Source organism: Gigantopelta aegis, chromosome 8 (assembly GCF_016097555.1).
Source record: "Gigantopelta aegis isolate Gae_Host chromosome 8, Gae_host_genome, whole genome shotgun sequence".
NCBI classification, from domain to species: Eukaryota; Metazoa; Mollusca; class Gastropoda; order Neomphalida; family Peltospiridae; genus Gigantopelta; species Gigantopelta aegis.
The window spans coordinates 11,774,598-11,798,597 of record NC_054706.1 but is presented as its reverse complement, the minus strand read 5'-3'; the positions used below and the strand labels follow the sequence as shown (position 1 = coordinate 11,798,597).

Genomic DNA, 24,000 nt, shown 5'->3' with positions numbered 1-24,000 from the left:
GATTTTTTAAAATAATAATAATAACGGCACCACTAGAGCACATTGATGTATTAATCATCAGCTATTGGATGTCAACCATTTGGTAATTCTGACATATAGTCTTAGAGAGGAAACCCACTACACTGTTTCATCAGTAGCGAGGGATCTTTCATATGCACCATCCCACAAACAGGATTGCACATACATCGGCCTTTGATATGTAAGTCTTGGTGCACTGGCTAAAACGAGAAACAGCTACGTCCCGCCCATTGGTTGTTGACACCCTGGGTTGGGATGTAGCACAGTGGTAGAGTGCTCGCCTGAGGTGCTATGTGTTGCAGGGTCGATAGCTTTCCAGTCTACGATGAAGGGAGCGGGGCGTCGGCCAGTGGTAATGCATTCGCCAGATGCGTGATCGGTCTAGGATCGAAGGAAGGAAGAAATATTTTATTTGACGGCGCACTCAACACATTTTATTTATTACGGCGTCAGACATATGGTTACGGAAAACACAGATATTGAGAGAGGAAACCCACTGTCGCCACTTCATGGCTACTCTTTTCGATTAGCAGCAATGGGTCTTTTATATGCATCATCCCACAGACATGATAGTACATACCACAGCCTTTGTTACACCAGTTGTGGAGCACTGGCTGGAACCACAAATAGCCCAATGGGTCCACCGACGGGGATCGATACTAGACTGACCGCGCATCAAGCGAACTCTTTACCACAGTGCTACGTTCCGCCACGTCTAGGATGGATCCCCGTCGTTGGATCTATTGGGCTATTTGTCGTTCCAGTTAGTGCACCACGACTGGTATTATCAAAGGATGTAGTATGTGCTCCCCCGTCTGTGGGATTGTGCATAATATATATATGTTGCCAATATTTATAATGGAAACACGTAGCGCGTTTTCTCTCTCTAAACTATGTCAGAATTACCAAATGCTTAGTATCTAGTAACCGATGATTAATAAATAAGTGCACAACGGGGCCCTGATCATCACCTAGGAGTCTTTAAACTGTTATCACACATATGCGTGTTATTAGTATGTGTTACCAAAAATAACGAATAATGTTCTCACCAACGGCTGTATAAGAAAATATGTTACAATGGATATACAAAGTGAGGAATATCCCGTCAATGGCATTTAAGCTGATGTTATACATTTAAGTTCAATTACATTGATAATTTATTAACTACGATTAATTGGGCATCTATTGTTGTGGATGTCCCGGCGGCCGATCGGTTTAATTTCTGGACTGTCGAATTCCATGCGGATCTGTGCAGCAGGTCCAAATCCTGCCAGCTGACACTTTGTGTTTTGAATATTATGGACGAATGAAGACACTATGTGCGTGTGTGTGTGTGTGTGTGTGTGTGTGTGTGTGTGTGTGTGTGTGTGTGTGTGTGACGGTACATGCTCTTAATTTCTTTTCGCCTGTGGCGATATTAATTGTTTTAGAATGCCGTGTGCAATTCCAAATGCACTTAGCCCAGGTGGGCAACTTGTTACGTGATACCTTTGCGCGACGGTCGTCGAGCTGTACTTCTAATACACACCCAGCCCAGGTGCGGAGCCATGTGGCCAGTAGTTACGTAATACCTCCGCGAGTGCGGTTTTTACAACCGTGATTTGGCGACTTGGCGTCATTGAGTCTGGCGATCTAAGAGAAAGATATGCCGTCTTGGTCGCTGTGGAAATTCAGATGATACGTGAGGTACCGCCTTGTGCCCCCAGGCGATATTCGCTGTCTCTGAGAGTTTTGAATAAATAGCTAAGGTTTTAGAGATATGGGGGAGAAACATAGGAAGGCTTCCAGGGGGAACATTAGTGATAGGTACCAGTATTAATTCTGTGTTACAAGGTTACTGAATGAGTAGTTAAGGGTTAATTAAAAATTAACCAGTTAGGAATAGAGTTGTAATTCCTTTATTAGTTAAGTTCTCCTGGAAACGTTTCTCAATTATCGCACGTTACTGAACGAGTAGTAAGGGTTAATTAAAAATTAACCAGTTAGGAATAGAGTTGTAATTCCTTTACGTGTGGGTGTTGTGTCACGGTGAAGTGATTAGCATATTGTGTAAACTAGACACCTAGAGATTAACTAATTAAGTGATCAGTTCTGGGTTGTTATTATTTGTTGTTGTTAATTAACTACTGCGGCAGTACATTTGTTAGCGTAGGTTAATACAGATTCCAAAGTGTATTGTGTTTTTGTTGTGTTTTCTAGTGAACTAAACGTGCTATAATAATATATACTTTATATAAGATCGTATCTCTGATCATACCTAGACGAGCCAGCGGGTATAACCGGCCGTTACAGAGAGATCTAATAGATATACAGTTAGGAGAGATATTTGGACAATCGTGTTTCATTCAGTTACGGGTATTATAGGATCCCCGTGACAGTGTGCGTGCGCGCGCGCGCGTGTGTGTGTGTGTGTATATATATATATATATATATATATATATATATATTATAACTAATAATGTCTGATATTGCTGTGTTTCAGAGATGCAACCCGGTCAAAGCTGACATGTTGAACGTCCACCTCATCGCACACAGTCACGACGATGTGGGGTGGCTAAAAACAGTCGAGGAGTATTACACGGGGCGCCATACAATACCATACAGTAAGTTATGCATCATTATCATTTCATTTTATTTCAACTTATGTTCGTGCTTATATCCAATTAAGGTTCAAGCACGCTGTCCTGGACACACACCTCAGCTATCTGGGCTGTCTGTCCAGGACTGTGGGTTAATTGTTATTTGGTTACTGGTTAGTGAGAGAGAAGAGGGTGTAGTGGCCTCACATCTACCAACTGAGTCGTGGGTGGGAGCCAGTATCGGGCTGCGAACACAGTACCTACCAGCCTTATGTCCGATGGCTTAATCACGACACCACCGAGGCCGTTAAACAAAACAAACTTTCTTTCCTCGGTTCGTTTGTACCTCTACTGAACTCGTCTGTAGTGTGTTCTATCCGATCCAAGCGCTCTTCAACTGCTTGTAAAATCTCAGTCTTTGAGGGTGTATAATACCAAATGTCTTCCCATTGACATCCAACATATGCGGCTAAAGTGTGCTTCCTGCAACGTATCAACCGCCTAAACGCCACGGATATAAATACTACCACCCCTTACACTTAAAGTGAATCAGAAAAAAAGTCAACCTGCTGTTTCTGAGATAAGATGGTAGCGTCTATGACGTACTAGTTTATAACTACTTATGAATACACTGCACAAATGCAATTGGGTGGTCTGCACATTTAATTTTAAGAGCGAACAAGATTGGCGGCACTCCATAACCATCAGGACTTGTGGTGTTTTCCATCCAAAATTCGGTGCACTGCGAAAACTGAAGTAACATAAACTCTTTACAAAATTGCAAAAGACATAAACACTTTCAGATAATCAAGATTGAAATACACTATTCCTTCTGGATATTTAATTTTTTTTTTAAATCAAATTTTGACATGTGTAAATGTTATACATATATATATATATATATATATATATATATATATATATATATATATATACATACATCAATACATATATATATACATACATACATATATACATACATACATACATACATACATACATACTCTGTCAAAAAAGAAACGCATAGGCGAAATATTCATGGAATTATCTCTTTACTACAAAGTGGCATAATTTCGTTATTTATGATCGTATCACAGTCAGATTTGACATGAGTATGTGACAATGTTCTTGCTATGGACTGACGGCAGTGGATGCGTTTTCGTCACCAAACAGCGTCGCACGAGGGCGCTGAAATCAGTACCTTGTGTGGCCACCAGCAGCAGCAATCACTGCTCAACATCTCCTTGGCATGGATTGAATGAGTCTCTGAAACCCGGGCACGTGGAATCCTAGCCCATTCTTCCTGCAATGCATGTGACAGTTGCGGAAGCATCTGAGGCTCCGGGTCACGCTGGCGTACACGTCTGTCCAGTTCGTCCCATAGAAAGGAAGGGAAGGGAACTCTGTTAACGTGCCCACATCCTTACGGTTCAGGCACGCCCACCATGGATTCAGATTCTTGCATAGCCAGTCCGCGATTCCATGGCGGGTGTCCCATAGATGTTCAGTGGGGTTGAGATCTGGCGATCTTGATGGCCATGGCAGCACATTAATGTTCTCATTCTGTAGAAAATCCATTGTTACACGTGCCGTGTGCGGCGTGGTATTGTTCTGCTGAAAGAATTCTCTCTGTCTATCCAAAATGGGAAGCATGTGACGGCGAAGAATTCCATCCCGGTAGCGTACAGCTATTAGGTTGCCTTATACGAACACAAGTTCATTTCTGCCGGTGTATGAGATAGCTCCCCACATCATGACACTCCCTCCACCAAATCTGTCAACTTGGGCGACGCAGTTGTTGGCAAAACGTTCATTGCGGCGTATGTAAACACGTTGTAGTCCATCACGTCGCTGTAGAAGGAAACGTGACTCGTCGCTGAACCATACTCGCCGCCAGTTTCCACCCCTGTACATTCGTGCACTAGCGAACACGTAAATGTCGATGATGATGTCGCAGGACGGGGCCAACATACGGTCTCCTAGCCCATAAACCAGCTTCTCGAAGTCGGTTCCGAATGGTTTGTGCAGACACCCATCTCAAACCAGGTATGCGTCCAGCAGTGTTCGTTGCTGTGGCAGTTCGGTGACGCAAGTGCAGAACCCGGGTGTAGCGACCTTTTGCTGTAGTTGTTATGCGAGGTCTACCACTTCTGGGCCGGTCTTGAGCTGATTGAAACAGCTGGTACCTGTCTCAGAGACGTGAAATGGTGCTCTGATGGACGTTCATGTGGCGTGCGACTGTTGACTGCGATTGACCTAACTGGAGGCGGCCTATTACAATGTTTCGATTCGGCAGGCTTAATCTTGGCATCTTGTAACTCGTCTACGTCGAAATGGAAATGAGGAATCATTGCGAGCATTGCAGCTTTAAATACCCATCACCACCCCAATCTTTCCCCCGAGTTTCACGTGCATTCGCCAAAATCTGACCATTTCACGCCGATTTCCTGCAATTGTCGCACAACGTGCTACAACGTGCATTAAATTTATTTTAGGGTGCATTTGGGCATGCTGTCCCATTCCAGGAACATTAACAAACATGGTCATTCAGCAACATTGTAAAAAACCCCGATATTTTGTAAAATCAAACACTTTTCTTCTTTCCCTATCACCTATGCGTTTCTTTTTTGACAGATTATATATATATATAATTTTAATTACTGTCAAGATTAAACATGAAAACAAAATTAAAATTTGTTTTGTTTAACGACACCACTAGATCACATTGAGTTATTAATTATCGGCTACTGGATGTCAAACATTAGGTAATTTTGACATATAATATTAGAAAGGAAATCCGCTACATTGTTCCATTAGTAGCAAGGGATCTTTTATATGCACCACCCCACAAACAGGATAACAAATACCACGGCATTTGATATACCAGTCGTGGTGCACTGGCTGGAAAGAGAAATAGCCCAATTGCGTCCACCGACGGGGATCGATCCCTAACTGACCGCGAATCAAGTGTGCGCTATACTACTGGGCTACGTCCCGGCGCCCAAACTTGAAAATGATCAAACTAAAGGAATATAGGAGACTATGTCGAACCAGTGTTCGCCGTATGATTAAACAACAAGGCGAGCTGAAGATCACTCTCCCCCAAGGCGAGCAATTACGTGAAGCTTCAGTTGAGTTAAAAAGTTTGTTTTGTTTAACGACACCACTAAAGCACATTAATTTATTAATGTTTAGTATTTTTTTACCCAGGAGATAGAGTCAGGACCCATACTTTCACTTTAGCACTCCTAATATAGTGTAAATGCGCGTTTCTAACCTATGTCACTGCAGATAGTCTGCACAAGCCTGTTAACCTATACCCATTGCTACATCTTTTACTAATTAGTATGGACGCAATACCATGTTACATGTTACACGTTTGTCTCATGCAGCTGCTTATTCGTAATTATACTTATGCCTAAATGAATGGAATTGAAAGTTAAAGTTCGTTTTGTTTAACGACACCACTAGAGCACACTGATGTATTAATCATCGGCTACTGGATGTCAAATATACGGTAATTTTGACATATATAATTGTCTTAGAGAGGAAACCCTCTACATTTTTCTTTTAGTATCCAGGGATCTTTTATATGCACCATTCCATGCACAGGATAGCACATACCACGGCATTTGATATGCCAGTCGTGTTGCACTGGCTGAAATGAGAAATAGCCCAATGGGCCCACCGACAGGGATCAATTCCAGACCGACCGCGCATCAAGAGAGCGTTTTGCCCATCCCCAAACTTGCAAATGATTAATCTAAAGGACTGACCTGTGTGATACCTCCTTTAGGAAACTATGTGTGATCAGTCTTCACCATATGATCAAAATCATGTTGAGCTGAAGATCTCTCTCCTGCAATGATGCTATTAAGTCAAGCAGGCACACGAAGCTTCAGTTAAAATGCAGGCTGCGAATTTAGGACGATTTTATACCTCTGCAAATGCCATGTTTTGGGTCAGAAGTGTAAAATTATATGACAGAATCCCTAAATATCTATATTAAATCATGTTTACGATTCTGGCTGAATCCTAAGAAAAAGCCTTTTAAATTCAGTGCCTGGAATGAAGTTGATTTTATAAATTTTGCTCAATATTTCAGTTTATCATTCTTTATCCATATTCACATTTTTGCTGTGATTTCGTTTTATTAGAAGGTTTCAAGACAAAATGCTCATTTACTCAAAACAGAGAACATGGATATGGAACGTTTTGCATCTAAGCTCTTCGAGTGTAAAATGATAACACAGAATCCACAAATATCTATATTAAATCATGTTTATGATTCTACCGAAATCCTAAAAAAGCCTTCCAATTTCAGTTTTATTGCAAAGAAGTCAATTTGCATCTGTGCTAAAACTTCCCTCCCAGGCGTGTGTGGAGGCGAGCGGAAGCGATCGCTCGCCTTTCCTGGCCAACACTGTTAGTAGTTTCTTTGAACAGGATTATTTATCTATTACCATATATAATGTGTTATTAATGCATTTCAATTTTTTTTATGTCCGTAATAAAATTGTTGTTATTTTAGGCAAGAGTTTCGTCTATGGTAAAGAATGTATTGCGTGCATTCTGAAGTCTGTAATACCACAGCTGCTAGCAAACCCTGAACGCCGTTTCATCTTTATCGAGATGGCGTTCTTCTCCCGATTCTGGAACGAGAGTGACACCAAAACAAGAGCGAACATTGTCAAACTGATCAGAGAAAGTAAGAACAGCTAGGTTATGTTGTTTTGGGGGGTTTTGGGGGGTTTTTTTTTTTTTGGGGGGGGGGGGGGCGGGGGAGAGAGATAATAATAATAATAATAATAATAATAATAATAATAATAATAATAATAATAATATAAGCAGTAGAAAGCTTGTTTTAGCGGTCCAACCACAGAGACGTAGCCATATTATGACAAGCATTTTGAAGACGTTGTCAGTAACGGTGGTATTTCCCACACACACTGAACGCACATAAATGTAAATGTAAATGTGAAAACAAGACCTGAATTATTTTTAAAAACAAGTAAGGAAACGTTTTAAATCTGTAAGTTGCTTTGTCAAGATGTAAATGTAAAATGTAGATGTTATACCAAATTATAAAAATACCTACTTAATCAAACTCGGTTACATAATGGTTCCGAGGGAGTTTTACGTATACTTGATTATATCAACGTCATAAGGTATTTTTTTAAGACGCATATGATACAACTTAAACTGTAAAAAAAAAATTGTCCTTATTTTAACACATTTCTCATGTGGTTTTGTGTTTTTAAAATTGCATTATGGGCCGGGTAAAATCCTCACTTCGGCCCAACCGGAAATAAAACACTTAGCGTTAAAACAAAACAAAACAAAAACAGTACTGACCACTTTATCGGTCATTTAGGGTAGTGGTGAGAGGTTCTGTTATTTCAGCTAAATGCTATTTAAAAACAATAGTAGACCTTTTAAAATTATTAAAACAGGCTTTTTGGAAGTTTAAATCAAACTTCTCTTTCTTTCATTTTAATAGATACATCACACTTCTTCTTTTTTCCTTTTTCTTATTTTCACTCGTTTTCAGATTTGATGACAAATTATCTTACTCGTCTACAACATCAATAGTGACTGGATATACCGTTACCGTATCACTGTGACTAAATATGCAGTAACCGTATCACGCGGAAATGGTTTATTATCCTGTCAAGTGCCTAGAGTGGCGGATCAAGAAAATCCATTTATCCATTTGGGATGGGGGACAATGACATGAGGCGGAATGCCAAGGGAACTTTGGGGGAGGTTTGAAGGGAGATCGTAAAATGTTTTAATAAATAATGTATAATAAAATTATAACTGTCGCAAATGTTTCTGGGGGCGGGCACCTGTTTCCCACTCCTAGTTCCGCCTCTTACCTATGTCACTAATCACTAACAATTAGTAGTGACTAGTGGTTTAATAATAAAAAAAATGAGATGTATATTGCAAATCAAATCATACTGTTTTATGCATGTGATGATTTGGGAGAATGATAAGATATATATATATATATATATATATATATATATATATATATATATATATATATATATATACTAGTATATAAACAGTTTACAATACACGTACTTCCTAGATGATTTATCGACGTCAAGACAGCACAATGACTATGTCGTCCAGTGATTAATATACGGATGTAATGTTATACAGCTCTTGACGTTAATGATACAAATTAAAATGACAAAACATTTAACATATACCTCAGTGTATACGTACAGGGAACTGCGGTGCTTAATATTAATAGAGGGACAAATAGGTTCCACGTCATCATACATTCCTTGCTGTAAATCCGTAACTTGAGTAGTTATGTGCCAGCGGTGGCAGCTGGTTACATAGTCTGTATTTATTGTGTACTGACGTCCGAAAGAACCTTTTCAGGGCTTGAAATTGTATTATAGAACACCAACAAATGATTTGGTGGGATATGAAATGATCATGAAATTCAACATCAAAACGTTAGAATGCACTTCACGATACATGCAAAATATTTATCAAATTATTCAAATTTTATGTATTTATGTATGTAAAGTTTCTTTTGGATGTCATTATAGCCTAAAACATCATTGGGATTCCTTGCAATGGTGAAGCACTCGCCTGATGTGTGGTCGGTCTAGGATCGATCCCTGTCGGCGGGCGCATCGGGCTACGTATTTCACGTTCTAGCCAGTGTACCACTACTGGTACATCAAATGCCATGGTATGTGCTATCCAGTCTGTGTGTTGATGCATATGAAAAATCCCTTGCTACTAATGGAAAAATGTAGCGGGTTTCTTCTCTAAGATGATATGTCAGAATTACCTGAATTATTTGGCATCCAATAGCCAATGATTAATAAATCAATGTGCTCTTGTGCAATGTAGTGTCGTGAAAGAAAACAAAACCTTTACCAAGGTGGGTGGGCAAATTAAGCAAGGACAGACTGTGGCGTAGCGAGAGGGAGAGAGGCACATGGCTACCCAACCAAACCTGGTATTTTCTTCTTTTGACTGTATTGAATTTTATAAAATCATACACACACGCAAACACACACACACACACACATACACACACACACACACACACACACACACACACACACACACACACACACACAACACACACACACACACACACACACACATATATATATATATATATATATATATATATATATATATATATATATATACATACATACATACATACATAGTGTCGGTTGTCCCCCCCCAAAAAAAAAAAAAAAAAAAAAAAAAAAAAAAAAAGAGGGAAAGAAACGATATGGGTTGCCCCCAATATAAAATCGTGGCTACGGCAGTGAGGACAGCACACATCAAAGGCAGACCTCGAGGTACTTGAACAGTGACCAGCCAAAACGTAAATTGCCCGACAAAATATTACATTAATATGCTGATGAAAAGAAATATGACAACCCATTTTAAATAGTAACAGCGAATACCGACTCCTGCCTGAACCCTCATCCACAGTTAGGAAGTTAACTATGTTATTGACATTCAATGTTGTTCTGACATTTAGTCCCTCATTACTGTAATAGAGCTCTCTACTTGTAGACAGGCGTAGCCGCATAACGTAAGGAAGGAAATGTTTTATTTAAATAGTACATTGGTCTCAAAAATACCAGGTGTTCCCGTAATTATGTATTTCCAGGCAACAGTATAATACGAAGTAATACCACGGCTTTTGTTACACCAGTTGTGGAGCATTGGGGAACGAGAAATAACCCAATGGGGGGGGGGGGGGTGGGTGGGCTACGGGAGGAGAGAACGGTGTGGAGTGGGAGGAGTGTGTGTGTGTGTCTGTGTGTGTGTGTGTGCCGAGGTGTCGTTGAACATTAATTCATACATTCCATTCCTGAATACGGTTGATGCCCCTTTTACACATGGCACCCCATCCCTGAAAACCTCTTGCATCTGACCGTGCATCATATTAATACTGTAATAATATAGTAACTATATTCATGATACCAGTGTTTCTGCAAGGTGGATCGAAACCCCCTATGCCAATGTGAAGTGCCATTTTCAATGGCTTTTTGTGGTGTGTTTTAAATTCGTCATCCACTATATACAACAGAAAATAGTGTACACAGCTATATGACAAACGACGCCACTGGAGCACACCGATTTCTTAATCCTATGTGAAAGAGACGCAATGAGCATGTTAACATTAAATACCAACAAAAAATCTTCAAAACGACAAAAAATACACGCTGTGGTCAAATCTTCAAAACAATGTACGAAGCTGTGGTAAACATACCAATATTACACCGAATTATCAACACACAATTAAAAACATATTTGAAAACATTTATTATCACAGATGCTTGTTTAAAATGTTCAAGGGGTACTGTACTCATGAACAGCTTTTGTATTTGACTCGCTTTCGATCGTCAGATACCAAAACTGTGTACTCGTTTCATAAAAATGGTATGACAGGCAAGCTCGTTTAGTGTTCTATATATAATGAATGTCTCTTAGCACAGGGGAGATGGAGTTTCTCTTCTACAACACAACTGTACTATCATATGAAACAATGATACTATATTATGGTTCTGTATTATTCGTAATATATCGAATGTCTCCTATCACAGGGAGGCTGGAGTTTCTCTTCTACAACACAGCTGTACTATCATATGAAACAATGATACTGTATTATGGTTCTGTATTATTCGTAATATATCGAATGTCTCCTATCACAGGGAGGCTGGAGTTTCTCTTCTACAACACAACTGTACTATCATATGAAACAATGATACTGTATTATGGTTCTGTATTATTCGTAATATATCGAATGTCTCGTATCACAGGGAGGCTGGAGTTTCTCTTCTACAACACAGCTGTACTATCATATGAAACAATGATACTGTATTATGGTTCTGTATTATTCGTAATATATCGAATGTCTCCTATCACAGGGAGGCTGGAGTTTCTCTTCTACAACACAGCTGTACTATCATATGAAACAATGATACTGTATTATGGTTCTGTATTATTCGTAATATATCGAATGTCTCCTATCACAGGGAGGCTGGAGTTTCTCTTCTACAACACAGCTGTACTATCATATGAAACAATGATACTGTATTATGGTTCTGTATTATTCGTAATATATCGAATGTCTCCTATCACAGGGAGGCTGGAGTTTCTCTTCTACAACACAGCTGTACTATCATATGAAACAATGATACTGTATTATGGTTCTGTGTTATTCGTAATATATCGAATGTCTCCTATCACAGGGAGGCTGGAGTTTCTCTTCTACAACACAACTGTACTATCATATGAAACAATGATACTGTATTATGGTTCTGTGTTATTCGTAATATATCGAATGTCTCCTATCACAGGGAGGCTGGAGTTTCTCTTCTACAACACAACTGTACTATCATATGAAACAATGATACTGTATTATGGTTCTGTATTATTCGTAATATATCGAATGTCTCCTATCACAGGGAGGCTGGAGTTTCTCTTCTACAACACAACTGTACTATCATATGAAACAATGATACTGTATTATGGTTCTGTATTATTCGTAATATATCGAATGTCTCCTATCACAGGGAGGCTGGAGTTTCTCTTCTACAACACAACTGTACTATCATATGAAACAATGATACTGTATTATGGTTCTGTATTATTCGTAATATATCGAATGTCTCCTATCACAGGGAGGCTGAAGTTTCTCTTCTACAACACAACTGTACTATCATATGAAACAATGATACTGTATTATGGTTCTGTGTTATTCGTAATATATCGAATGTCTCTTATCACAGGGAGGCTGGAGTTCGCGACAGGAGGGTGGTGCATGAGCGACGCCGCCACCACGTACTACAACGACATCATCGATCAACACACCCTCGGCTTCAACTTCATCAACACCCACTTCGGCAAGTGTGCGCAGTCCAACATCGCCTGGCACGTAGACCAGTTCGGCCATTCCCGGGAACATTCGTCAATTTTTGCACAGGTACATGACTATATCGCAAGACTGTCAGTAATGTACGTCATAAAGGTTATGTCATTTCATGACAATTTTCAATAGTGATGTTCCAATGATTGATTACAATCGGCTTGGCTCTACGGAACGTAGCCCAGTGGTACAGTGTTCGCTCGATGTGCGGTCGCTGTGGGATCGATCCCCGTCGTTGGGCCCATTGAGCTATTTCTCGTTCCAGCCTGTGCTCCACGACTGGTGTAACAGGCCGTGGTATGTATATCCTGTCTGTGGAATGGTGCATATAAAAGATCCCTTTCTGCTAATCGAAAAGAGTAGCCCATGAAGTGGCGACAGCGGGGTTCCTCTCTCAATATCTGTGCGTTCCTTAACCATATGTCTGACGCCATATAACCGTAAATAAAATGTGTTGAGTACGTCGTTAAATATGTCTTTCATTTTTTGTTTGGCTCTACCGATGTGCACATGATTGAATATAAAAATCTCAAGGATTTATTCAAGTGTTCTGTGGTGAATGAATGAATGAATGAATATTTAACGACACCCCAGCACGAAAAATACATCGGCTATTGGGTGTCAAACTATGGTAAATGCAAAATTTTAATTGTATCCCGAAGAAAACAAGGGGATTTGTGCTGTATTGGCTATTCTCAAAGAGAATGTTACACCCCTGCACCGCGGTGAGGTTACAGCACGCGTAGGGGTGTGTTCTGCGGTGCTGCAGATTTACATGTAGGCCCCTTCTCAAAACCATCTAGCAATGAAAATTCCCACCGGCCTCGGTAGTGTCGTGGTTATGCCATCGGACATAAGACTGGTAGGTTCAGGGTTCACAGCCCGGTACCGGCTCCAACCCAGAGCGAGTTTTAACGACTCAGTGGGTAGGTGTAAGACCACTACACCCTCTTCTCTTTCACTAACCACTAATCAACTAACCACTAACCCACTGTCCTGCACAGACAGCCCAGATAGCTGAGGTGTGTGTGCCCAGGACATCGTGCTTGAACCTTAATTGGATATAAGCACGAAAATAAGTTGAAATAAAATGAAAATTCCCTACTTGATGAATAAATAGTTTTGTGATTGCCTGTTTTGATAAATTAATTTGACAATAGTGCATTGCCATCATTCAATGGCCTAAACAAAACATCTCAATTATGATTAAATCATTACACTGTTTACAATCCCATCAAACATGATTCCCCGTCCAAAAAATCCTGGATTGTAAATCCCTTGTCATATTGCATTACTAATTTACTTTGATAACATGGTATTCTCTTACAAACACACTTTGTTTTAAAAGATAATTCATGAATTATGATAGTTGTAGTCAGGTCAGGTCAGGTCAGGTCAGGTCAGGTCAGGTCAGGTCAGGTCCTAGGTTTTAAGGTGCACGTTCAGAAGTTGTTGTAGCACACACCTGTCATGGGTGCAGGTGTCGACTTTCGCCGGTTCTTCCTTCCAGGATAGGAAAGGGTTTGGGGTATATAAAAGATTTCTTGCTGCATTAGGAAAAATGTTACGCGTTTCCTTTTATGGCTATGCGTCAGAATGACCAGATGTTTGGCATCCAATAGCCGATGATTAATTAATCAGTGTGCTCTAGTGGTGTCGTGAAACAAACCAAACTTTAACATTGTTGTTATACAAGCCAGACGTCATCGTAATTCATTTGGGTGGCAACGAACTCACTGCCACCAGTCTCCCTAGCGATATCGCGAGTCATAGTCTACATTACAATATCATATTCTACATAGATATTCTAATTATTCTTGACTAATTATATTTGCATGGTTCTTTTGGTCTCTCACCCAGGTACTATTCAGAGCTAGAATAGTGGCGCGCCTGCGAAGAGCTGACGTTTTTTTTTTTTTTATAGACGTACCAGGTGAAGTTCTAGTTCACATGCTAAAATTACCGAAATCTCATTTGTTATTTAGCTTGTGAATCTGTTATATGTTCTATACAAAATCCCAAACTCTCCCCTCACCCAATGCTGTCCTATTTCTAGCAGGCCATACTATTAGTCCCCTGCCGGTTCAACCGAGGGGGAGGGGGGGGGGGGGGACTATAGGTTTCATCTGCATCCTTTTGTCTGTCCGTCCGTCTGTCCGTCCATCTGTCCAAATTCATTTTCTGACTTTGTTTTAAGCTTTGAGATATTGAGCCGATATTTTGTTTGTTGCTTTATCGTGTACTCTTACAGATCATATTTAACGTTCATAGCAATTTACCCATTTGTGACAAAGTTATGACCCTTGAACGTAGGAGATATCATGTACTGTTACTGATCAAGTTTAACTTTTATGCCCATTTACCCTTGAATTTTGGATATACGAACAGTTGTTGAGTCACGTTGGGGACATGTATTACTTGAGCAGTACTCTCAGAATTGTTTTGTTTTTTAGCAGGCGATATTTATTTTTGCCTGCTATGTTTAAAATAATAACATCAGACCATATGTTTCTTCTTATTTCGAGCAATGTTATTCACCAAATGATTGAATGATTACATTTGTGAAAACAAATAGATGATAGGTTTTCATGAGTTTGCAATATCTTGTTTCTTCTTTCATAATACTGTTCTTGTTTCGTATCGTTTTAGATGGGCTTTGATGCAATATTCTTGGGTAGAATTAGCGACCAGGATCGTAATAATCGAAAGGTGGATCAAAACATGGAACATATTTGGAATGCCAGTCCTCGCAACTTAGGTTAGTTAACAGGCTGTGTCTACTTACTATCCAAATGACAAGAATACTTTAAATTTTGTAGCCTAAATTTAAACGGACAGACCCTAGTGTTTAAACAGTACAGCACATTTTTCACGATTAGAGCCGTTTATGATCACTGAAATCAAACGTTACTTATATTTTATTCCTTAGACTATCCATTTCCGTAGAACCGATGTATTTATGGTCATCCTGGTGTTTCTAATAAAAAAAAAAGTATATTTCATATTTTAAAAAACGCACGTGCGTCAGAGAAGTAGAGGTTTATTGATTCTAGTCTATTTTTAAAGATACTTCCCATTTTAACGTCACAGACTCTTCTTTCACTCTATTGTAACGTTATCAAAATGAGTTACAGGTTTGTAAATTAACTAAACATAGTGTCCATTTTTTTACGGGTTAAAGTTAGGGTCTGCACCTTTAAACATGTTTTAGTATTAGAAAGAAACTACGATGGACCTTGGGATTCTGGGGACCCAACATGTTTTAGTATTAGAAAGAGACTACGATGGACCGTGGGATTCTCGGGACCCAACATGTTTTAGTATTAGAAAGAGACTACGATGGACCGTGGGATTCTCGAGACCCAACATGTTTTAGTATTAGAAAGAGACTACGACGGACCGTGGGATTCTGGAGACCCAACATGTTTTAGTATTAGAAAGAGACTACGACGGACCTTGGGATTCTCGGGACCCAACATGTTTTAGTATTAGAAAGAGACTACAACGGACCTTGGGATTCTGGGGACCCAACATGTTTTAGTATTAGAAAGAGACTACGACGGACCGTGGGATTCTCGGGACCCAACATGTTTTAGTACTATAAAGAGACTACGATGGACCGTGGGATTCTGGAGGACCCAACATGTTTTAGTATTAGAAAGAGACTACGATGGACCGTGGGATTCTCGGGACCCAACATGTTTTAGTACTATAAAGAGACTACGATGGACCGTGGGATTCTGGAGGACCCAACATGTTTTAGTACTAGAAAGAGACTACGATGGACCGTGGGATTCTGGAGGACCCAACATGTTTTAGTATTAGAAAGAGACTACGACGGACCTTGGGATTCTGGGGACCCAACATGTTTTAGTATTAAAAAGAGACTACGATGGACCGTGGGATCCTGGGGACCCAACATGTTTTAGTATTAGAAAGAGACTACGACGGACCGTGGGATTCTCGGGACCCAACATGTTTTAGTACTATAAAGAGACTACGATGGACCGTGGGATTCTGGAGGACCCAACATGTTTTAGTATTAGAAAGAGACTACGATGGACCGTGGGATTCTGGGGACCCAACATGTTTTAGTATTAGAAAGAGACTACGATGGACCGTGGGATTCTCGGGACCCAACATGTTTTAGTATTAGAAAGAGACTACGATGGACCGTGGGATCCTGGGGACCCAACATGTTTTAGTATTAGAAAGAGACTACGATGGACCGTGGGATCCTGGGGACCCAACATGTTTTAGTATTAGAAAGAGACTACGATGGACCGTGGGATCCTGGGGACCCAACATGTTTTAGTATTAGAAAGAGACTACGATGGACCGTGGGATTCTGGGGACCCAACATGTTTTAGTATTAGAAAGAGACTACGATGGACCGTGGGATTCTCGGGACCCAACATGTTTTAGTATTAGAAAGAGACTACGACGGACCGTGGGATTCTCGGGACCCAACATGTTTTAGTATTAGAAAGAGACTACGACGGACCTTGGGATTCTCGGGACCCAACATGTTTTAGTATTAGAAAGAGACTACGATGGACCGTGGGATTCTGGGGACCCAACATGTTTTAGTATTAGAAAGAGACTACGATGGACCGTGGGATTCTGGGGACCCAACATGTTTTAGTATTAGAAAGAGACTACGATGGACCGTGGGATTCTCGGGACCCAACATGTTTTAATATTAGAAAGAGACTACGACGGACCTTGGGATTCTGGGGACCCAACATGTTTTAGTATTAGAAAGAGACTACGATGGACCGTGGGATTCTGGGGACCCAACATGTTTTAGTATTAGAAAGAGACTACGATGGACCGTGGGATTCTCGGGACCCAACATGTTTTAATATTAGAAAGAGACTACGATGGACCGTGGGATTCTGGGGACCCAACATGTTTTAATATTAGAAAGAGACTACGATGGACCGTGGGATTCTAGAGTCCCAACATGTTTTAATACACATCACTTTTCAATGCGATGACTAGTGTGGGGCATTGGTGGTTCCAAAGGGTTGGGGGAATAAAAGGTGACAAATAAGTACAGTAGTGTTTTAAAGAACAATGAATTGTCAGCCTAGAGAAGTGTGTGTGTCACGGCGTGTCTCTGATGTCAATGATGCACGTATTAATTACGAAATAATATATCTCTTTTTCTTGTCTCGCCTTTACGAAGTAATAAGATGTGATATACGAGATGCGTATAAGTCGTGATAGAAATTTGAAACTTTATTTCGGTACACCCAGGCCGTCAAACGACAGCATATGAGGAATTATTGTACAATGGGTATTTACAGTGACAAGATGACAACAGGAGTTCTTCGTAGAATATATACAAACATAATTCAAAATAGCTATATACAAATTTTAAAAATGAAGACACACGGTGACATAACAATAGCAGAAAGATATTTACAAGTCAGTATTTTTAAAAGTATCAAATGATATGAAGATGTCTGTCTATGGTTCACTATATGGTTTATTTTTAATTTCTGGTTGTTGTTTTTTAAACATATTTTGGGTAACCTGTTTTGAAAGTTTGCACGTTTGCATAAATTCCTGCACACGAGCCAGAATGATTACAGTGTGTTAATGTTTAACTTGTGTGTTTATGATGGTTATTATTTACAGAAGATCGGGCATCTCTCTTCACTCATGTCAATCACGAGGGGTATTATGCACCGAAATATTTTTTGATGGAAGGATGGAATGAAGACCATATTGTAAGCAAAAATAAATAATATATATAATAATATACACTCACACTCATGTACTCACATTCACATGCATTCACATGCATTCATATGTACACACACACACACACACACACACACACACACACACACACACGCGCGCGCGCACAATACACACACACACACACACGCGCGCGCGCACAATACACACACATACGCACACACATGTATATACACACACACATACATACATACACACATCCACACACTCAACCATGTAAAAATACATTCGTACAGGTGCGCACACTAAGATACGCATATACACACAAGGACAAACACAGAGTAAATGTTATATACTAATTTATACGAAGCTTCTGATATATATATATATATATATATATATATATATATATATATATATATATATACACATATATACATATATATACATACATACATACATCAATACATACATACATACATACATACATACATACATACAATACATGCAATATATGCAATACATACATACAATACATACATCAATACATAGTTCAATACATAGATCAATACATACATCAATACATGGATCAATACATACATCAATCAATACATACACACATACATACATACATACATACATACATACATACATACATACACACATACATGCATCAATACATACATACATCAATACATACATACATACATCAAATGAGGAAATTTGTGAAGGCAATAAAGGATTTTAATATCCCCTGTGCCAGTGCGTCATTGAATATATGTATGTTTAAGTCAAAACCCGACATACATACAATAGAGATATTCAAAATATAAAAATACATATATAGCCAGTGCCAGGTCTGTCCACATCTGCATGTAAGTCAAACGTTGCCAAGCCATGGGGCCTTAGAACCGCGTGGTTGTTGGACAGGTACGAATACTGTCGACTAACGATCGTTCTATTTTTGTGGAACGTAGTTGGTCTGATTGGTAGCGTTCCGGCCCAACAATTGCGGGCGATTGGGTGCCACAGGTTCGGTTCTCGGTAACGGCATGAGGAAATTTGTGAAGGCAATAAAGGATTTTAATATCCCCTGTGCCAGTGCGTCATTGAATATATGTATGTTTAAGTCAAAACCCGACATACATACAATAGAGATATTCAAAATATAAAAATACATATATAGCCAGTGCCAGGTCTGTCCACATCTGCATGTAAGTCAAACGTTGCCAAGCCATGGGGCCTTAGAACCGCGTGGTTGTTGGACAGGTACGAATACTGTCGACTAACGATCGTTCTATTTTTGTGGAACGTAGTTGGTCTGATTGGTAGCGTTCCGGCCCAACAATTGCGGGCGATTGGGTGCCACAGGTTCGGGTCTCGGTAACGGCATGAGGAAATTTGTGAAGGCAATAAAGGATTTTAATATCCCCTGTGCCAGTGCGTCATTGAATATATGTATGTTTAAGTCAAAACCCGACATACATACAATAGAGATATTCAAAATATAAAAATACATATATACATACATACATCATACATACATACATACATACATACATACATACATACATGAGGCCAGAAAGGATTTAATTATCCCCTGTGCCAGTGCGTTAATATCTATGTATGTAATAGTCAACCTCGACATACATACAATATATAGATATTCATACATCAATACATACTATCCAGTGCCAGCCAGGTCTGCCCACTGTTTCATGCACGTAAGCGGGATCGACCGCGTAGATTGTAGGCCCCATGCATATGGTTGAGTTAAAGAAACTTCCTTTTTATGGAAGCTTCGATAGCTCAGAGCGTATCGTGGTTAGTCTTACAATTTGCGGGCGAATCTGTGCCACAGGTACGAGTCCCAGCAACGGCATGGGAAAATTGTTGAGGCCAGAAAGGATTTAATTATCCCCTGTGCCAGTGCGTTAATATCTATGTATGTAATAGTCAACCTCGACATACATACAATATATAGATATTCATACATCAATACATACATACATACATCAATACATATATACATACATACATCATACATACATACATACATACATACATACATACATACACCCATACACCCATACATACATCCATACATCAATACATCCATACATCAATACATACACCAATGTATACATACATCAATACATACATACATACATCAATACATACATCAATACATACATACATACATACATCAATACATCCATACATCCATACATACATCCATACATACATCCATACATATATATATATATAAATGTAACAGCAGTTTTGTACTTGTATTTGTATAATTTTTCACATAAAATGTTTTTATTTTCAGTTGCTTCAAAAAGCTGAGTATGTTGACAGCTTCCTAAATGTTGTAAACAAAATTGTAAGTACTGCTATAATTAAGTGAATCTAGTTAAACTCAAATCTTAGACTGGAATCAGTTTAATTTACTTCTTAGTAACATTTTAATTTGATATTTAGTAACTGACAGTTCTAAAATTGCCGTCATCGGTAATATGGCATCTTCATTATTGTCACAAATGCAATTTAACGTCACACACTTTAACTAATTCTTATCAAAGTGTAATGCTCTAGTATACATATATCTGTGGTGGACGTTTTCGTAGTTGCACATAGTGGCTTGAGCCACATATATTACTGTGGACTGTGATTTGATAATAGACTATAAAAAAATGAACAAAATTTAAAGAAATTAAAACTAGCATACTATATTATTACTGCAGTGATGAATATTTCTCTTCAAGTGAATGACAAATTACTCACTCGTGTTATTTTCTTCACAGGCTACATTCTACAAAACAAATCATATTCAAATTGAAATGGGATCGGACTTCGCATACTCAAAAGCACATGAATGGTTCAGCAACTTAGATGATTTGATACAATTTGCAAATGAACGGGTAGGTACAGAGGATGCCTTTACACGTACCTCTACTTTATCATACACACGACGTGTGCATACAATGTTCAAAAAAGGAATTCGTTTTAGAAATGGATGTAACACTTTTTTGAAACATGGAACAATTGTTAACGACATATTTAAAAACAACTGAAACATATACATACATGTATGTCCCTCTCTCTCTCTCTCTCTCTCTCTCTCTCTCTCTCTCTCTCTCTCTCTCTCTCTCTCTCTCTCTCTCTCTCTCTCTCTCTCTCTCTCTCTCTCTCTCTCTCTCTCTCTCTCTCTCTCTCTCTCTCTCTCTCTCTCTCTCTCTCTCTCTCTCTCTCTCTCTCTCTCTCTCTCTCTCTCATTTCATTTTCTTTATTACTATGATTTCAGCAAGCGACTGGCAGCAAGGTGAACTTGTTGTACTCCACCCCGTCATGTTACCTCCACTACGTGCACGCGGCAAACTTCACGTGGACGGAGAAGAACGATGATTACTTCCCCTACGGGACAGGATGGGGGGAGTACTGGACTGGCTTCTACACCAGCAAGGGAGGACTGAAAAAACACGTCAAAGATGCGGGGGCGTTATTACAGGTAATTATTACAGGTAGATCAAGGGAGAACTCAAGAAAAAACGTCAAAGATGCGGGGGCGTTATTACAGGTAATTAGTACAGGTGAATCGATGGGTGGATGGATGGATGGATTTGGATGGATGGATGGGTAGGGGTGAGGGTGCTTGGACGGATTGGTGGGTAGGTGGATGGATGGATGGATGGATGGATGGGGTGTGTGAGTGGGAGTGAGTGTTTTACTGTGTGGATGATTGACTGGGTGGATGGGTGGATGGGAGGATGGATGGCTTTTGGGGGTCGATGGCTATTGGATGAATGGATATATTAGTTGCGTGGGTGGGTGGGTGTACGGAGGGATGGATGAAAATGGGAGTGTGAGTTTGGATAGATAGTTTGATGAAATAACAGATTGCTGGAAGCTTAAAGAAGTAAAACGAAACAAACGTTCACAGAGCCAAGCAGGTGTTCGGATGAACTTCCTCACGGAGGCTAAACACTTTTTTACAATGCATAATTAAGTAGTTCGTATAAAATCTAGACTTGTAATATGATCCGCTATGTTCACATTTGAAAGCCACCCTACCCCCCCCCCCCCCCCCCAGCCGAAACCATGCTTCTCCCCTGGCCAAATTAGCATTTCACATCGACTAAATAATTTCAAAAGCAGAGAGCTACCAGTGTATTTAAGCAATTTATCACAGATATACCATTAAAGAAACATCTTCAAAGAAGAAAACAAATTTATCAACTATAGACCAGTGCTTTCAGAATTGATTTCAAAACATTCCCACGGAAACTGAACTGTATTTGCCATTCCCATGAAAACAAATCACGAGAACATTGCAACCTTGTATGGTGACCAGGAACAGCATTCATATGGGAATATCTACTCGAGTAAATGAATGAATCAATCAATGTTTAATGACTGTGCGGTAAATCGTGTACCAAGCAACCTTTTGGATTTATAGTGACTAATACATGTACGTGCATGGCAGATTTTTACTTTTTTCTCATTTCAGTTTATTTTCATAGTTATTTACAGCTAAGTTAGTTTGTTTTGTTTAACGACACCACTAAAGCACATTTATTTATTAATCAACGACTACTGGGTGTCAATAATTTCGTAATTTTGACATAGTCTTAGAGAGGGAACCCGCTATATTTTTTCATGAGTAGCAAAGGATCTTTTATATGATCCATCCCACAGACAGGATAACACATACCACGGTATTTGATCTATCAGACGTTGTGCACTGGCTGGAACGAGATATTACCCAAATGGGCCCACCGACGGGGATCGATCCCTGACCGACCGCGCATCGGGCGAGCGCTTTTTGACTGGGCTATGCCTTGCCCTTGTATCCAGCTAAGATTCAAGCATATTGTCCAGGCCACTCCCTTCAATATTTAAACTGGCTCTCTACGTAGAATTAACACAGATTAAACGTTAATCATTCTTAATGGTTAGTGAGAGAGAAGTTTCTGTAGTACCTCCAGTACACCCCCCCCCCCCCCCCCCCCCACACATACACACACGTAAAAATCGCCAGTGTTAGTTTGTTTAATGACACCACTACAGCACATTGATTAGTAATCATCGGCTATTGCATAAAAAACATTTGGTAATTTCGGTATTAAATCTTAGAGAGGATACCTGCTACATGTTTTTCATTAGTAGCAAGGGATCTTTCATATGCACGATCCCAAAGACAGGATAACATATACCATGGCCTTTGATATACCAGTATAAATCAATGCGCTCTAGAGGTGTCGTTAAAAAAACCCGCAACTTTATTTGATATACCAGTTGTGGCCCACTGGCTGGAATGAGAAATAACCCAATGGGCTTACCGGCAGGGATCGATCCTAGAGCGATCGATCGTCAGGCTATTGCTTTAGCACTGGGCTACATCCCACCTGTGACAGTGTTAGAAGCAGTATTGATTATTATGTACATGTGTTTCAATTCAGGTCTGCATCTTTCAAATGCCAACCAAACTGTGTTTTGTGTTTTTGAGTTATTTCTAAATGACAGTTTTATTTCAGGCCTGTAAACAGCTGAACGTGTTTACCAGTCCCCACAGCGGACCAGACAGAGTTCAAACCCTTAGTAAGAATGTCGTTCTACTCACAAATATTCTAAAACAAGCATGCTAAAAACACTGCTAAAGCAATATATATTTATTACCGGACGTAACACATGTTCGTTTCTCCTAAATCCAAGGACTATAACTCTGTCCATAATGGGGATATCGCCGTAAAGTTCAAACTT

The 24,000-nt window shown here is 39.6% G+C and overlaps 1 protein-coding gene across 1 annotated transcript in view; it reads left to right on the top strand.

The window, feature by feature from the left end:
• The window catches only part of LOC121379995 (lysosomal alpha-mannosidase-like), an 82,616-nt gene that overhangs the window by 30,253 nt on the left and 28,363 nt on the right, over positions 1-24,000 (top strand). The window contains exons 3-11 of the mRNA XM_041508702.1: positions 2,501-2,621; positions 7,129-7,305; positions 12,392-12,585; positions 15,178-15,286; positions 18,175-18,266; positions 20,570-20,623; positions 21,045-21,161; positions 21,545-21,748; positions 23,775-23,838. Of these exons, the coding sequence (XP_041364636.1) occupies positions 2,501-2,621; positions 7,129-7,305; positions 12,392-12,585; positions 15,178-15,286; positions 18,175-18,266; positions 20,570-20,623; positions 21,045-21,161; positions 21,545-21,748; positions 23,775-23,838 (1,132 nt within the window). The remainder of the gene's footprint in view (positions 1-2,500; positions 2,622-7,128; positions 7,306-12,391; positions 12,586-15,177; positions 15,287-18,174; positions 18,267-20,569; positions 20,624-21,044; positions 21,162-21,544; positions 21,749-23,774; positions 23,839-24,000) is intronic.